At 42.8% G+C, this 13,777-nt stretch overlaps 1 protein-coding gene across 1 annotated transcript in view; it reads right to left on the bottom strand.

Moving 5' to 3' along the window:
• Positions 1 to 2,056: 2,056 nt before the first annotated feature.
• Positions 2,057 to 13,777, bottom strand: part of LOC308296666 (E3 ubiquitin-protein ligase NEURL1-like) — a gene marked incomplete at both ends in the record, with an annotated part of 31,558 nt that continues 19,837 nt past the window's right edge. The window contains 3 exons of the mRNA XM_080739994.1: positions 2,057 to 2,301; positions 2,746 to 2,895; positions 10,020 to 10,751. Coding sequence (XP_080596120.1) covers positions 2,057 to 2,301; positions 2,746 to 2,895; positions 10,020 to 10,751 — 1,127 coding nt within the window. The remainder of the gene's footprint in view (positions 2,302 to 2,745; positions 2,896 to 10,019; positions 10,752 to 13,777) is intronic.

Here is a 13,777-nt window from a genome sequence, read left to right as displayed (position 1 = left end):
AAACTGGCTTTTTTTTTCTCTTTACATTTCAGAGCAATAATGTATTATCATTATTCATGTGAACATGTCCACAGAGCTTCAAAAACATTTGCCTTAAAGACACAAAGCAGCACTCTGCAATGGATATGCAAATGTATTCTCACACACCATCCAACAATAACAAGCTACGTCCTTGTCACCGACTGTACACGCGTGAATACATGGTTCATTTGTATCCCTCCAAATGTAAACACGGTGCGCCAAAATCCACTGTAATCACGTTTTCGCCAACAGGGCTTATTTCTTCCACAAAACAACTTGCATCTCGTGCTCAAATTTCTTTCCACTACTTTTCATTACATTACTACTGTCCATGTACTACCACAGTTCTAAAAGAGAAATGTGCAATCTGAAGTAAGCAAACCCTTAAACTGGAATAATAAAGCCTTTTTTATGAGTACCTTATTATAACAGGAAGGATTGATTCATCATCCACGTGAGCTCTTTAAAAATAAGCCATAAAAGAAAATACTATACTGTCCTTCAGTTGTTTATATTTTGGACGACTTTTCTCCCATTACACCATCCACCAAAGCTTTCTGTAAGGAGCCAGACACGGCAGAGAGACTGGACATGCAACACAGGGCCCACATTTTTACAAGCCATCAGATGGGAGTTTTGATATATCTGTGGCGTGGTGTCTCTGAGCAAAGCGTTTTTCTTGGCGCTGTGCAGACACGCAGCCAAGGTGCCCCTTCCTCCCGCGGTGTCTCGTCTCTCTTGGTGAACACAGCGACATCCTCTCTCCACCTCCTCTCCCTGCTCTTCATTGATTTACATCCTAACTCACTGTGTGACCTTCTAAGGCGAGAGCGTTCACACATTTTCTCCTTCACACAAGTCTGCCATATCTGATAAAAGGGCACCGGAGCACAGTAAAGCGGAAATATACTGTGAATTATGCTTTTATTTGACAAATAATAAATGTATCTTCTTTAACCCTTTTGAAATTATAATTACAGTAATTTATAAAACATAAAAAGGTTGATTAACACAGCGTTCTCCCATCACCACTCTCTACTTAAACCAAACACCATTCCTCTTTGTTCCTCCTCTTTATTCCTGAGAGATTCCTTGTAGGATCCCAGATATATTTGTTTTCTGTTGATTTTCCCTCAATTCACCAGACTGACTCTAATGGCTGTCAACAACAACACTTTTCTATGTGGAGACCTCTGAGGCTGGACTCACACATAAGCGTGAAACATCGTCTGAGAATGGCCACTGGGGGCGCCGTACTAATGCATTGTCAATGCAAGGTTGTTTGGTTTTTTGTCGTTGCCGTGTCTCAAGCTAGCTAGGCTAGCTTGAGACACGGCAACGACAAAACACCAAACAACCTTCCATTGACAATGCATTGGACCTCCCCCTCCCCCCCTCTTTCTGACACGATAGCTGTCGCAAATGTGTGTGGCGCGCCTGAGAAGTGATGAAGGGTAGTGGCTGATGGAATCAGCACGATGGTTGTCTTCCTCACTGCCTTCACGGCTCAAGACAGCTTCTCCACTCTCAAGGCACCTAGCAGCGGTGCCATCACCAGTGAGTTTATTGTTGTGCAGTGAGTTAGAGAGATGTCTCTTCAGAGTACATGATGTTCTAGAAAGGATACAGAGACCACAGTCTGGTCATAAATAGATTCTTGGACTGGTTCGGAGGCCCCAGTTCGAGCAACATATAAACAATGTTTGTTTACCTGGCCATGTTTCAGATGACATTCATGAACACCAATGCTGCATCCTTATCAAGACACTACATGTAGTTACCAAGGCAAGACCTCCAAGGCTGACATACTGTAGACATACTGACATGACATACTGTAGTTGTCATTTAATGTGGATCTTGACATCCAGTACCTGAGCAAGATTTCATGCAAAAATGGGCTAAGCTTTTGTACTCTCTGGTAGGCCAAACTGCTGTCTTGGAACAGTGTACCTAAGCCATGATTAGCACACACAAGTTTCAAGTCTATGTGTTGTGGCCCCATGTCTTTCAAATGACTTTGAGGGCCTTAGCCACACTACGTACTTCGATACGTCTTTATAATGTCTTTGATAGTCCTTCTGCAGATGGGGCAGCAAGCATTGGTCATCTTCTTGAGTTTGAGCCCACACTCGTAGCAGAGACACATGTGTCCGCAAGCATAAAGCACAGTGTCCACGGCATTCTCGTAGCAAATGGTGCACTCGTCACTCCACGAGCCCGAGCAGGATGGGAAGGAGGGGGACTCCAGGTGGCTGGAGAAGGGAGAGCCAGGGGTTGTACCTGAGATAAGAACAAAACAGGGATGCATTAGAGATGTGCGAATGTATGACAAAGAGATTGAGAGAATGAGCAGTGAATAAAGAGATGTAGTGTGTGTTCCCAACATACAGTAGGCCACATTTTGGGACAGATTTTGAACATCAAACCAGTTGTTCCAATTGGGTAAAAGATTTGGTGTCCCCAATTTGATTTTACTGCCGTTACATACTGTATGTATTTGGTAGAGAGGTGGTGAGAAGAAAACTATCAGTGCAAGAGAGAGGGGTCAGTAAGTCATCTATCATGAGTGCTGTAGGGGAAAGCGATGCGGGTCTGTGAATATAATCAGCAAGCAATATCTCCATTTTTGAAGTACAACTGCAATCAATTTCTTCATCTTCCCATGCAATGTGTATTCAGTGAGAGCAGCCTGAAAGTGGTGCGACAGGTCAAAAATTAACAAACCGGTGGAGCAGCTGTAGGTCATCTGGTAGCTGGTGTTGAGGTTTATGTTCAAGTGCGTGTCAAGGTTGGCCTCCGAGTTGGATGGATTGGGGGTACAGGATGGGGAGCTGGGTACTGATGGCCTCCGGATGTCTGGGTGCAGAGATGAGCCTATACATGCAGAGGAAACAACAATGTCACACTTCTGGTCTGTTCTGTAAAATGGATGCATGCCAGTTTCAGACCTCAAAGCAAGGGCTAATGCCCGCCCCCCAAATTGGGTCATTAAAGATAGGACATTGTGAAAATATAATGTAATGTTAGTTACTTTAGACCAGAAGGCACTATATAGCAATCCGTAATGATTGATGAAATGGATACATTTGGGCCAGAAAGTCTAAGATTGAAACCATATTTTTTTCAGAAAAAAAAAAAGAATAAAAATAAAAAGGAGGCATTAAAAGGGTAAGAAAAAAATTGTGGAGTTGTGTTTTTTCAACATAAAAAACATGGTTTATTTGTCCCTGCATGCATCTGAGGGCAAAGTGCTGAAATGCATTATTTCTCAACTGCTGCTGTGCATCAAAAAGCAGTGTAATTGATCCTTGTGAGAGCAGACAATCACGTTTTTCCGATGTTCTAGTGTCAGCACCGGAATTCTTTTCTTCTTTTTTACAATGTTTTGGCTTAAGCGTGTAGTGCCTAATTGACTCTTCTGTAAGCAGCAGTACAAAAAAGCACGATGCTGAGCATTGTCAGACATCTGTAATCTCTTAATGCAGAGCCCCAACGCCATAATGGTGTAACTGTAACTGGAAACCGACGCTGTGTCACTGCACATCAAGCCAGAACAACCGATAATGAGCAAATAACGCATCTCCTCATGTCTCCCCGTCTCTCTCCCTGTCACACATGCACACATCCATGGACATTACATACACACGCACACACAAAGTCTGTGTTATCTGGCTGCAGATGACTCTGTGAGTTGACAGTGGGTGTGTGGGTGTGTGTGGGTGAGTTACTGTAGGCTGGAGGTGGGACGTTCGCGAACGAATCGAGTCTTTTGAACGGCTCTTTGAAATGAACGATGGGATCCGGTTCGCAGTAGGGAGCCGTTCCTTTCTAATGAACAGTGGTGGAAAAAGTAGCTACTCAAATTCTTTACTTATGTAAAAAAAAAATCAATGCTGCAATGTGGAAATACTCTGCTGCTAAGTAGAAGTTCGGAATTAAAATGTACTCGAGTAAAAGCACAAAATGATTGGTATCAAAATGTACTTAAAGTACCAATAGTAGAAAGTACTCATTATGCAGAATGTCCCATTTCACATGCAGTTTTTCCAAGGAATAAAATGTAGTAAAATCATTTGAAAATAGCGGATCTACAAACTCACAATGACGCGACACATTGTGATCTTGTAGATCGGCTATTTTCAAATGGCAGAAATGTATATAGCCTATGGCCGAAATGTACATAGGGTTGAAGTGATCGTAATTATAATAAAAATCTACAGAGTCTTTTGAACGACTCTGAAAGAAACGGATCCCAGAGATCCAGCTCACTTCAAAGAGCCATGAATCCCATACTGTACGCGCCTGTGGTAATGCACTCTCACCCCCCCCCCCCCCCCCCATGAACACTACAAGACCATGGCCTTCAGGCTGGCATTGCTCCTCCTACTGGCAAATCACCTCATCTTGTCTCACAGAGGAGAAGATCTATGCCAGCACCAAAACCCACGGATCAGTTCTGCCCTACTGTTTCTGCCATGCACAAAGCATTGTTATTTACACTTTCTCCTTCAGCTGTCCGGTGACCAAAATATTGTTAGTTCGCTGGGCCAGTAACCTGTGGCATGCATGGTATCTTCCATGTGCTTCAGTATTTATGCTGTGTTTGCAATGCAGCAGTGCACAGACCTAAATACTGTATGCCTATCTCATGGTGTGTGTGCTCACTTAACTGACCATAATCATTAGATTATGTTTTGTGTTGTATTTTTGCTCCTGTTATTTTAGTAGTTTTTGTCACTGAGGGTACAGAACCTTGGGTTCAACCCCGTTTTAAATGTGCTCTATAAATAAAGTGGATAGGATTGGATAGATTATCATCAGGGTAGCAGGAAAGGTCGACCTAAAACAAAGTCGACCCAAACTCGTTTCCCAACGGGTCTGTGGCCTTAAGCTAGATGCAGAATAGACCAAAATCAAATCTTTGCTTCTGGGGGTCCCTGGAACAAAATATTTTGCGATGGGGGTCTGTGGCCAAATACATATCATTCTGGGGGTCCTTGACATGACAAAGTTTGCGAAACAATGATAGCAACATAGTTTTTTTTCTGGAAAACTGTTAGGATTTAGAAGACATTTTTAGAATGTGCCCATCAGTGGTTAAGGACCCCCAAAATATGTAAAAACAGACCTGCGTAAATACGGTGCACAAATGTGCCCATCCTAAGGTCAAAGTGCATTTTCCTGAGGCTTGAGGTCTTTTTCTCTCTCTCTCTCTCTCTCTCTCTCTCTCTTCTTTTTTTTAGACCACGCCAGCTGCTGGAGTCTAAAAAGTCTCAACCTACACATAAATAAACCTACACATAAATAAACACTGGGTCAATTGATATAGTTACTGTATTTGGGAAAATAACTGCAAGGGCAGTATTGATCTTGATTTATCTATTAAAAATCGACAGTGACCTCTCCAGCAATCTTTGCTTGTCTTAATTGTTGTCTGAATCTATTATTATTATTGGGTGCAAATAATAAAACCAAGAATCCAAAATGTGTATATATAATAACAAAGCAGGTCACTGGTTGTGGCTAATAGTAGATATACTAAATATATCTGTGTCATCTGTTTTTCAATCAATTCAACTATTTGTGTACATACGGTACAACAGAACAGTATACTGTGCATACAGTGCAGTACAAATACAAACAACTCCCTACTAAGACCTACTTAACATGACCTTTGTGATAGAGCAGCTGTTAACGGATATCCCGGTCCCCTCTAATAAGAGAACAGATGTCCTTCATGTCTATTCATACATCCTTTCATCTAGGATAGCTTTCACCTTCTGCCATTATAGTACAAACTCACCCCTGGACCGGGAATGGGAAGCTTCTGAATGTGTGTGGGTATGCAGGCAGTACACTATAAAATACAGAGTATCCATTTAACTCTCAGAGCGTACGATACAAATCAATCCATTGAACACTCAGGATTTGACTGTGTTTAGGAGGCCGCTATAGGGGTTCCCAGTTGAATGTCTTTGCTCTTTTGCCTTTTGCACTCTCTTTCTTTTCCCAAATCTTTCTACGTCATTATCATTATTATTACTATCTTTTTAGATTTTTTAGTTTAGTTTAGTTTTGTTTGCTGTTATTATATATACCACTGCATTGTCTGAAGGAAGCTAAACAAAAATAAGTTTTACTCTTGTACCAGTACAAAACATGTAACAATAAAGTACAACCTTGAACCCTCAAACCTTGTGTGGTTATGTCGCATTCATGGTGGCTTTCATCACATGCTTATCAAATGCAGGGCTCTCTGAGTTATTTCATCTAATTCTGTGTTGGCACTGGCAAGGTTCATGATTTATTATTTTTGTCCAATCTCATGCAGAAACCACACACAGTTACAGTATGCTCCTTGTGAGCGAGAGGACCTGGGTTCAAATCCGACACCGATCATGTCTCTATCTCTCTCTTGTCCTTGGTTTCCTGTCTCTCTGCCCTGACCAGTCTGAAATAAAGCATAAAAGTATCTTTAACTTTAAAGCACACACCAATGGGGCAGCTGAAATGCAGCAACAGGTAAACTCTGATCTTCTTTTTGTCTCTGGTTAATATTTATTTTGGGGCTTTTGTGCTTTTGTTGATAGAACACTAGACTGACAGGAAATGGGGAGAGAGATGGGGAGTGGCGCGCAGGCGCCGCAGCAAAGGTCGTCGGGAACGGGACTGGAACCCGCAATACGCTGTCAGTCTGGCATTGCAGCTTAGGGCGCCCCGGACCACCATGTCGGCAGCAGCCCGGGCGCTCACTGATCTTTTAAAGTAATGCGACTGATTAGGAGAATCTCAGATGTTACTCAAATGACTGCATGAAAGTGTTCTGACTCACTCCAATCTGTTCCATCTCACAGCCAGGGACAACCATGTCACTTTGCTAGGTGGCTACACGTTTCCACGGTAACCAGTGTGGCTGAGCGGGTGCAGCAAGCGAGTGGGCGAGCCAGAGACATCACAAGTGCACTCCCCGCAAGCTGGAGTGGGTAAAGGGCTTGAGAAGCGCTCATACGCAGCATATGAAACCTACATGCAATTACATTTTAATAATGCATATGAAGGAATACGTGCGGCCCCCCTCCAGATAGATGATGCCGGCTGCTAGGAGCCCACGCAAGATAGAAATAACCTCCTCTGTCCCAGTCAAACAGACTACACAAGGAGAGCAGATGAGAAGAGAGGAGAGGGAGACAGTAGTAGAGACAGTACATTTTGCTTTGGTTTTGAAAGTCGTTTCATGAGCGAATCGAATATAATGATAAGAATTCAAACAATAATCCATCAGATTAATACATCAATGCCTAGGGATAGACACTGTGATATTTTAGGAAACTTTCCTTTCCCTTCTACCGTCATTAGCTTCTGTTTAGGAGAACAGCCCCAAAAAGTTGAGACTGAAACAGTAACATTAACTTGGCCAGAAGAATACAAAACCCGAAAGGAGCCACAGGGCATGTAAATAAATGAATAGCGCACATCCAAAATGTGTCCAAATACTTACATGCAGCAGGGCTTGATTTGTAAAACTAATCAGAAGCGTTACATTGTTTCTTAGATTTTAGAGAAAGATATTGGATTCCATTCTATTCTGTACAATATGCAAATCAACTTGCAGAGACTTTAAACTTGCTTGCTTGAGATACATGCATCTCAACACAATGAACTTTATGGCATCTTCATTCTTTGTCAAAATTAGAGTTAATGCAGATTGATTTGAAAAGTTGATTTATGAATGAAAAATCCATGATTCCTTACTGCACAATGCTGTAATGTCAACACTGACAGTAGTAGTGTTTTAATGCCCATGGAGACATTTTAAACAAACACTCATATAGTATACTGTGTGACTGAAACTGTGATAGGATAATGACAATGATGTATTTATTGATGGCAGTGGTCCTTGGCTTTGGGGAGAGGGTTGGTGTGGTTACGAAAAGTGATATTAAGGATTCCACAATTCTTATTGACCCTGCTGCACCCATAAAAACTGATACACTGTAGATGTGCTGACTGGGAAGTTTTTCATCTTTTATACTCGGGGCACTTGCACACAATATCAATATTTGAGCCAATAAAGCAATGAAATGAAATATAAGCCTTTTGTTGATTTCAGGTTAATATAGAAGCAAGCTTTTGAAGCATACCCGCTTTCTATGAGGCAAACCAGACAAATATGATTACCACTGACTGCATAACCAAAGGCACATCTTCAGCAAAAGAAAATAGGGTTTCACTTCATAACCATCAACAGAACATTTCCTCCAAATCCAAATAATGCATCCATCATAAGCAATTGCAATTTGACATGTTGATGACATTTAAGCCTTTGTATCAAAGTCAGCAGAAGCCAAAGGAAAATCTTGAGTACTGAAACTGGATCTAATGTAAAACAACCATTAACATCCCCTTTCCAAGGTCAAGCTAATTTGTCAGACATTACTTGGCTTTTGACATTCTTCTTGTCATAAGAAGTCTGATTGTTGTGAACCCACTCTGTAGCTCCACAATCATCGAGCTGGCATCTTAACACCACATTTTAATCAAGGCTTTAATCAAGCCCTGTATTCACAGGCTCATGCGAGATTGGTACAGAGAAAAAATTATGATCATTTTTTGTGTTAGTACAAAAATGTCTCTGGAACAATGAGCAGCAACAATGTGTGTGTGTGTGTGTGTGTGTGTGCGTACGTGTGCATGTGTGTACTAGTAATTGAGTGTATAAACAACTCCAGAACTGTTGATTATAAATTATTTCATGACCATGCGGTAACATTGTATACAATTTCTCCTGGAATCAAATAACAAGTGAGATGTCAGAAATCCTTGCTCAACTTCAGTTTATCAATGTTTGCATTCATTTGCAAACTATGGGTGGAGTTATAAATGCCAAGAAAGATATATGAGATGATAAAAAGCCAAACACAGAAAGAAATTTCATGTCGTGGGTGAATTGGAATCTGGCCTTCCCAGTTTGTTCAAGGACCAGAGACTCTACTTCTGAATGAAGGAATTTAGTGAAACACTCACATTTGACAATGTGCACAGTGTGTGAGCAACATAGGTTAACTCTTTCTATTTGTACAAAGCTTAAACACACAGACACATTATTACATCTCCAACATAATAAGTGACTGTGGGCTCTGCAAAACTATGCTGTTTCATTAAACCGTTCATTACATTGCAGGGATTTGTATTCTACTTTGTATTAACTCTTTTACCGCCGAACGAACGCTTGTTCTTTTTTCCGCCGCGCCATACCGAGCGCTCGTTCTTTCTGCGGTTGAGCCTGTCTGAGAGGATGAGGGGTGGCGTGGGTGTGTACAGTAGCAGCAGCTCCCGTAACGCTATTAGGCAGTTTAAGCTTCCCGTTTCTACAACCGCAACGCGAGACTACGGCTGCTATGACGTAATCGCCGTAGCGGTCAAAATCGTTAAGCAAACAGCCGTCGGCGACGGGGTCCCACCTCTTTTACTGAACTCTTTGGTTCCCATGGCAACGCATCTATGCAGCAGGCGTTGTAGACGCTACTTGGGAAGGGACCTTCTGGCGTTGTAGTGATGGCTGCGACGACGGCAGGTTTATCTATCGAGCGCTGATCATTTCCAGTTACTGTTGTCATCTGCCGTAGCAGTCATTTGCTTAAAGTCGCTAGTCTCAAATCTGGAGTGTAAATAAACAACAATTGCGGCGGGATCACTTTTCTGGTTGTTTTCTATGCCTGGATCTACTACCTCCATTTCTATATAACTGGTGCAACCGAGGGACAAACTTCAGCCTTGTTCATTGGAACCGCAGTGCCCGTTCAACTTTTTTTTTTTCGGTGAGAGATTTTACTAAAGATTGCAGTTGTAAATAATGGATGGATATTTTTCTATAAAATCGCAAAGGTAAGCTACTTTGATGGCGTTATAAGACATCCTTAGATCCTTATAAAATCAAATAAATGTCTGTAAAAGAGTTAAGCATAATCTTAATAAAGTATATCTCTCTCTCTTCTTACCTAAGATCCTGAGTTGTGTGATGTTGCCGTGCAGACCATAGAACATCCAGAGAGGCCTGGAGTTATCCACGCACAGCTGCATTCCTGCACTGACACCGTTATGGCTCATCATGACCTCCCCATCCACGTTCACCACAAAGCCCAAGATGTCCCCGCTTTGGAGTGCCGCCGCTACCCGGCACACGGCCCAGAACTCCTTGCGGTCAACCAGGGAATCTGGGTTGTAGGGCAGGTCGCTGGGCCTCAGGACGGCGGGGTCACACGACGTCACGCCATAAGAGAGGGACCCGACCCGCGCGGCGCCCGCCTTGGACACCTTCACGAACACGGTCTCGGAGCAGCGCAGGGGGCGGCTGGTGAACACCAGAGTCCTCTCCTCGCCGCGCGGCTCCAGCCGAGCCACCGTCTGCTCGTCCAGGGCCGTGACGTGGACGCCGCGCACCGAGTGGAAGCGCAGGTCGCTGTCGGACAGGGCGGGCAGCAGGGAGCACTGCTGGGAGTTCTGGGAGTTTTGCGGCACGTGACAGGAGAAGGAGGAGGAGCTGAGGGGCCGTAGCCTCTCCTCCTCCTCATCACCGGCGTCTTCCTCCCGGAGGTCCTGATGCTGCTGGAGGCTGAGGTCACACAGGCTGATGGACAGGCGAGAGTCGTCTCCGTCCCGACGAATGGAGGTGCGGTGGGCAGTGGTAAATGACCGAGGACGCAGGCAGTCCAGGGGAACCATCTCACTGTCTATGGAAGCACACGCACGCACGCACACACACGCGCGCACACACACACACACACACACACACACACACACACACACACACACACACACACACACACACACACACACACACACACACACACACACACACAAATATTATATAACCACTTGTTGTGTAATTAATTACTGGAGTGCTTGAAGAGCGGAGCATAACCGTGACCAAAATCTAATCTAAAGTTCACACACCTAACTTCATGTATTTATATGTGTATGCAGACCATCAGACTGTTTTACATTCATTGTCCACACACCATTAACTGGTCACTGTGCAGGCATGGCCATCACACGATGGCCCTGCCACCGTGATGTAGTGCACATAGCCCAAAGAGATGCGTAAGAACATAGAGTTTTTAGGCTACATGTTTAGAGTTAGAGAACTTAAAGTGGGGACATTGCAGTGGGGGCCAATCCTGGCATGTGTCACAGTAGCTTTATGTAACATAATCATCATCATCACTTCAGTTGAAGCTACAACAAATATTAGTGAAGCTCAGCTGTGTGCTGGACACTCAGTTGTACCCAGTGTCAGAGTCAAGCCTGTTGCAGCTGAACCGCATACAAAGTACACAGGAGGACACTGCTTGTCTCTGACTCACCCACTGTCCCCATAGCTTTGGTTTTCTGTGATAATGCACACATGGTAACCACATAGTGTAGTCCTGTGGAATGTTTTTTTTTATATACTTTATTGTGTCAAAACATGTACATCATAACATTCTTCAAAACTTTTAACATGTTATGTCCTTTTTTTGTTTTTAAGGACATTTTGACACATTTGTATGTATTTTTTTTCCCACCACCACGTAGAGCAAAGAATGAAATCCACACAAAAAACTGTAAACAGAAACTTTACAAAAAAGAAACTGAAAAAGAAAAAAGAGGAGACTTTGTTATGTAATTGTTGTCATTTCATTAAAACAGAGAAAAAGCTGCTATTGTTTAAATTAATATTTATATCTAGAATACTTTAGGTTTGAATACAAAAGGGAGAAGAACCAAAGGAAAAAAACAAAAACCAAAAAAAAAAGACAACCTTGAAAATTAAAAAGACATGATAGGTCACCTGATAGGTCACCTTTTCCATGTCCTCTGTTTTTTCCCACAATTTCTCTACCCTGGGAGGTTCCACACTTTTCTAACTCCTTGATATTTGCTTGAGCGCTGTAATTCTCAAAATCCAAAAGAGATATAAATCTCGACTTTGCAGACTCTGGGGGCGTGTTCCAAGGAGTATATTATGATTTTGTAAGTTTAAAACTCTCCCAAATATTTGTTCTATTGTTTGTGTGACTCCAGTCCTGACCAGAAGGTTTGTATTTTGGGGCATGTGAGGAATACATGGGTGTGATCCGCTTCACTCTCCCCGCATTCCCTCCAGCAGCCAGAGTTTAAATTATACTTAGATATTGACAGAGGTGTTTGAAAGTACCTTATATTTATTTTCCAGGCGTATTCCTGCCAGAATGGTGATCTTAAGAAAAGAAAAATGTCTTTGAAGCTCTGATTCAACTTGTTTTCATTTATAGTAATTCTCAATTATTTATCCCACTTGTCTTTAATATGAGCTAAATCTTCAGGTGTGGAATGTTTAAGGAGCTGGAGTAGGAAATGCTGCCAATTTTAATGACATATTTACTGTACATCATTGGACACGTTGTAAATAAGTGTTTCATTACGCTTTTATAATGTGTACAGCAGTATATCCTCTATCACAGCATCGATACTTGTATTTCTTTTACCAAAATCAAATCAAACCATGTGGCTGTAATATTATAAAAGGTTGTTTTCTAGTTCAGCCAATATACCCCTTTTTGTTATGACCAAGAGCACGCACAAATTCCTAGACCTCAGCTGCACCCACTAAGCTACAGTTTCACCTTTTCTTTATACACAACATGCAAAAGAAGTTCTGTATACAATTACAACTTTGAATGGTGCACCCGGATATTACAAATGTCTTCCTCCTGTCACTGAGCTACCCTGTAATTGTATCACATTTCTATCTGTGCTGCTGTGTAAAGAACACATAAATAGCCTTCACCGTGCTAATTTTGCAAACTGTTGAACACAAAACCACGTGGGAAGATCAACGTTATGCAAATAAACCCCCCCCCCCCCCCCAAAAAAAAGCGGTCTTTCCTGGTTGGTACAAATGGATCCGCAACTCAGCACGCTTAGGGACACGTTGCCTGGCCCTCCAAACATGGGCTAAAATTAGCCTGATTGGACATTTGAGAAGACTGGACATACACTGGCCAAGGCATGACAGACATGATGACTAAAGCTGTGTGGCTCTCGACCTCCTTCTCTCTTAGGTATCCCGGGTGGGAAATAAGATGGGGAGGGAGTGTGAAAGAAAAAAGGGAGAATGAAAGACAGACAGGGTGGAGTGAGCGAGGGGCAGACAGAGTCAACCTCGCCGCCCCCTCTTTATCACACAAAGCAAGCACATCTCCGGCCCACCACAGATAAACTGCTTGACCTTAATTATTTCCTCAGTCAGAGTGTTCGCAAACAACCATGAGGGTCTTATTATTAGCAGGCTTATCATCTTCAAGGCAGAGTTAGCCGAGTGCCTGGGGTTCCCAAGAGACGAGTTATATTCTTGCCATTGTAGGCCACTGCAGCCCACTGAGTCACAATTCATTTTGAGACTTATAACTGTGGTTTAAACACGCTGTAGAAAGGTTTGTGACACACGCTTATACAAACCATAAACAGTCTGAAAGATATGTGCCAGTATGAATGTAATGTTTATTCAAGAATTCAAGAACCTGTTTGTATTTTATGCACTGCATAAAGTGTGTGTGTGTGCGTGCGTGTGTGCGTGCGTGCGTGCGTGCGTGCGTGCGTGCGTGCGTGCGTGCGTGCGTGCGTGCGTGCGTGCGTGCGTGTGGGTGCGTGGGTGTATGTACATGCGTGCGTGCATGTGTGTGGCTTACATTCAGAACATATTTGGATGCCACACACTGTTTTCACAACAGACTGA

The sequence above is a fragment of the Nannobrachium achirus genome, assembly GCF_963921795.1.
Source record: "Nannobrachium achirus genome assembly, chromosome: 13".
Lineage (NCBI taxonomy): Eukaryota > Metazoa > Chordata > Actinopteri > Myctophiformes > Myctophidae > Nannobrachium > Nannobrachium achirus.
The sequence above is the reverse complement of the archived record's forward strand: the minus strand, read 5'-3'. Positions and strand labels throughout refer to the sequence as shown.